This window comes from Hipposideros armiger, unplaced genomic scaffold (assembly GCF_001890085.2).
Source record: "Hipposideros armiger isolate ML-2016 unplaced genomic scaffold, ASM189008v1 scaffold_1085, whole genome shotgun sequence".
In the NCBI taxonomy this organism is placed as follows: Eukaryota; Metazoa; Chordata; class Mammalia; order Chiroptera; family Hipposideridae; genus Hipposideros; species Hipposideros armiger.
The window spans coordinates 123,346-127,912 of NW_017732435.1; the positions used below are offsets into that span (position 1 = coordinate 123,346).

General features: G+C 57.2%; 1 protein-coding gene across 1 annotated transcript in view; it reads right to left on the reverse strand.

Moving 5' to 3' along the window:
* The window catches only part of GALNT2 (polypeptide N-acetylgalactosaminyltransferase 2), a 197,305-nt gene that overhangs the window by 5,734 nt on the left and 187,004 nt on the right, over positions 1 to 4,567 (reverse strand). The window contains exon 15 of the mRNA XM_019632150.1: positions 859 to 978. Coding sequence (XP_019487695.1) covers positions 859 to 978 — 120 coding nt within the window. The remainder of the gene's footprint in view (positions 1 to 858; positions 979 to 4,567) is intronic.

A 4,567-nucleotide genomic window follows, 5' to 3' on the forward strand; every position in this document is an offset into this window, starting at 1 on the left:
TGTGTGTGTGTGTGTGTGTGTGTGTGTGTGTGTGTGTGTGTGTGTGTGTGTGTGTGTGTGTGTGTGTGTGTGTGTGGCTGGTTGGGGCTACAGGCCTGCTCGGCGTTCCCGAGCTCTCAGTCCTGCAGAGAAGCCGTGGGCTACAGGACACTGCTTTGCGCTGGTCCCAGCTCCTCAGTGGGAGGTCTGGACCTCCACACACGGGGTCTGATGACACGGAATGGTGCAGGGTTCCAGCCGCCGCACCCCCGGCTCCCTGTTCACTGGCGTCACCAGACAACACCGTCAGGACAACCACAACAAGAGCCAAGCATCTGGCTGCTGCAAAGGCTCCTGAAAGGAGGGCAGCAGCACTGCTTACCTGGCCGGCACCTGAGGGGGAAATGACCCAAAGGTGTTGGGAGCCCCCCCATGCCGCCCAGCCCAGAGCTGGTCCTGACAAACCTCCGTGGGAGTGGAACACACAGCCACCAAGTGTGGCCCAGTTAGACGGTGAGTGAGGCCCACAGCTGCGCAGGCCAGAGGAAACGGGAAGATGAGGACAGATGGCCTGTGGGACAAGCAGACGGGGGTGGGGGGTGGGGGTGGGAGCAGCAGGGCGGAGGGAGGCCCCAGCCTCGGGCACTCATGCCCCGCACTTGTCACAAACATCACATGTCACCTGTATCCTGCACAGAAATCACTGGGTGCCTCCTACATGCTAGGAGCTACATCGTGTTGGGGACACGGAGGGAGCCAGGAGTTTAGGTTGGGTAGGGCAGCTGGACGTGACCAGAAATGTGTACGTTTGCAATGCCACCGGGCCACGGAGGGCGATGGCCACGAGCTGGCGGGCATGTCGCGGGCCGAGGACCGTACCTGTCTGCTGTCATTCTCCCGGCAGCCTTGCAGCTTTATGAGTGAGCCGGGCGCCCGGTCCACCACGGTCAGGCACAGGTCCATGTGCTTCACTGACTTCTCCTTGGTCAGGGCCCACTCCTGGAACAGACAAGGGGTCAGGAGCACGCCCCACGCAGGGCGAACAGACGACAGAGCGAAGGGAGGGAGGGCTTGGAAAGGAAACAGGAGCTAAGATCCAGAACCCCCGAAACCGACTCAGAGCCAACACACGACTTCATGCCTAAGGGCAAATCTGCAACTGGGGGCTCAGGGGAGCCCCACAACTGAGCCCTGAGTCGACCGAGTGAAGTGCAAATGTGCTCTGGGAAGCTGAGTATTGCGATGAGAAGCATTAACCATTGTAGCCCCAAGTGCAAACCAGAGCCCCACACCCACCTCCTGTCATGGTTGAGTTGTAAACACTGGTTACCAGAGGCCTGCCGCTCAGGGTCAGTGTCCCACCCACACGATTATACTTCAGAAAGACCCTGCTCCCAGGCTTCGGGGATGTGCGCTGTAATGTGTAAAAGTTCTAAACGGCATGCGGCATGTTTAAGCAAAGTGTAGCGTGTGCAGCCTCCTAAGGAGGACGAAGTGACTGACGCTTGTGGAACCGTGAGCCCCAGGAACAGGTTGTGTGTCACGGTTCACACTGGGCGCCAAGCACCATCTCAACACAAAGGCTATTATTAAGCCCATTTTACAGATGAGAACGCTGAGCCAGAGCACTGAAATAACTTGCCTGTGACTTTAAAAAATACAGACACACACCTACGTATGTACACGTACACACATACGCTCAACACACACACGCCCTGCTTCAGGGCTGAGAGCACAACCTTTCATCTGAACACTAGACAAGGTCATCTGAGGCAGGGAACTGGGGAATGAGGAGGAATGAGTGTGGCCGCAGGCAGCGCAGAGGCTCCCGACCTTCACTCCAGGCCTTGACCTTCACGTGGTGAACACCCAGGAGAGCCCTCGGGATCCACTAATCCCACAGGGCTCCCACCTCCCCGCCCCCCCCACACCTCTTCCGGCTACACGCCTAAGAAAGCTGCTGCAACTCCTCTTCCATCTGTCCATCCATCCACCCTGTGACTGCACATGTCAGACGAGTCCCTGTCCTTGGGAAGCTCGCGCTCCAGTGCAGAGAACGGGCAATAAAGGAATAAATGTATTCCGTCACTTCAGGCCTGTCAAGTGCCACTGGGAAACTGTCTTCCTTCTTCCTGTTCTCAGGGGACAGAGTAGGGAAGGAGTCAACCATCACTTAGAGCCTCCCTGTTCAGGACCTGCGTTTCCTTGGAACACACGGTCTGTCATGCGGAAAGCATTAACAGCTCCGGCCACACGCCAGCCCTTAGAGGCCACTGTGACACCAGCGAGTGGGCAGTCCAGCACCTGGGGGAGTGGGCGCAGGGCCAGGCAGCCCCTTGGCCTGTTCACAGCATTAGTCTCTCCTAACGGACTCAGACTCAGGTTTCAGTTCCCTCACCTTTTAATCAGTGTTTCTCAAAGCATACTCTGGAGATTTCTCTGAAAAGTTTGTTCCAAGTCAAATACATTTGGGAAACACTGAATTTAGGCCCTGTTTCTCTTGCAAATTCAGACAACTCAGAAAAGGGTCTGAAAGTCCAAGAGGAACTGCCTGGCCTGTTTTCCTAAGCGTCCTGGAAGGAACTTCAGAGCTCGCAGCCTGGGGACTTCTGAGACTGAGAATTCTCTGGGGATGGCCACACACAGGCCCGAGGGTCGATTCTAACCTCCCATGACGCTGTCAGTCCACTGGGTGCTCTCAAGACACCAAAGGGCACTCAATGTCACCCACACGTGGGGTGAAGAGGCCCAGGAAGAAGCACACACATTTAGTCACCAACCTGACCCACAGGTGCCCCTGCTCCTGGGTAGGGGACGGGTGGTGGACAACTGAATGGAGGAGGCGTCTGCACTGCTCCGGGCGCAGGTGTGAAAGACATCGGGAGGCTTGCGGACTCACGGCTGAATGTTCCCAAAACTTTCTCACTATCGTGTGCTTAATTATTTTAAAGCAGACTTTACACCGAATCCAGAAAAACCAATTCAGTTATGCAAACAGCAGAGCCAGTTGCCACTTTGTTCTTCTGCTGCATTTGAATGATCTGATTTTGTAAAATAAAGTTCATACATATTTAAGAAATGCTTTTTTGAGCTGCCACTCTTCAAAACCATGGCCGCTAATCTTCCCATTTCCTGTGTGTCTGCTGAGGCTCAGCCAGACGCCAGACAGCAACCCCCTGGCTTCCAGAGCGGGGCCCTATTTTCAGTTGGGAAACGCTATTTCCCCTCCTACTCTCATCCACGTGGCACGTTCCTCACAGAAACTCAGTCCCCATCAGCTCACAGGGACTCTCTCCTGGTGAGTTTACAAGCTGGACTATCAGGCAGCAAGCAAACTCTGGGCCCATCTCCTCAGAACTGCGCCCCCAACAGGTGGCTATTTAAATGAACTCAAGTTACGTGAACTAGGGACTCTGTGTCCTCAATCATGCCCGCCACGTGTCCAGCGCTCGGCAGCTACACGGGCTGCTGGTGACTGCACTGCATGGTGCAGACCTAGAAAGCGGCTCTCTGGGCCTCAGGTTGGTCCTCGGAGGAAGGTGTTCCCAGGTGTGGGGGCGACAGCTGCCTCAGGTACCTGCTGACGTGTACTCTCCCGCTAGAAAACCCTCGCTGCCCAGCTGCTCATTCAGAACCACCCACCTTGGGGGGCCCTCAAAACCCAGGTGCTCTGAGCCCACACGAATCGGTCAGGCTCTGGGCCTGGCCCGGCTGCAGCACTTTCTGGAAGCTCCAGGCCCCCCCTGCACGTGTGGGCAGAATGGCGTCCGCTGCCCTAGACAGGCGGGTCTGGGTCTTGTCGCCATGACCCCAGGGCCCAGCACAGCCCTTGGCACACCACATGCCCAGCACACATCTGCTGGAAGTAGATAAAAGCCCCGTGAGACCAGTGATGGCCCCACAACAGCAGGGGAAATAAGACAGAAAGTGAGAGCAAAGTGCTCTGTAGGCAACCGTGTCAGCTCCATGAGGCGCTAGGCTGAACACTCCGGTCGGCTTTAGGCAGATGCAGAGCCAGCGTGGCAGACCACGGCACTGTCACCTCTGCACGTAGCCGGGTGGCCGCCTACACTGTCCTGATCTACTTCCTTCCCAAGAATGGCACCCTGAGAGCAGCTCGTCACCAAGGAGCGCCAGTGCCTTACGTGTACGGTCCCTATGATTCACTGTCCAAACCAGGACACCCTTGAGACTAAAGGAAAGCTACTACACGGGGTCAACAGGTGTACACCGGCCAGGTGCTGGGCTGGCACAGTCAGCCTGCCTACGGCGTGCCCAAAGGAGGGCTCAGGGGCTCAAAGACTCACTTCCGGCCAAGATCAGCAGACCCAGAGCCACCGCCCCTTGTCCTTCCTCCTGGGGGGATGTGGGGGTAATGATCACACAGGTAATGGCACCTGCTGCCCAGCTGCCACCGGCTGTTATTATCAGCTGTTCCCTGGGGGAACCAAGTGGGGACGAGCCAGGCGTGGAGCCCAGGCTGGGCTGACGCTGAGTGTCAGGGGCACTGCTGGGGGTGGGGGCCACGGGGACTGATGGGAGTAGGGGCACGGGGACTGATGGAGGTGGGGCCACGGGGACTGACGGG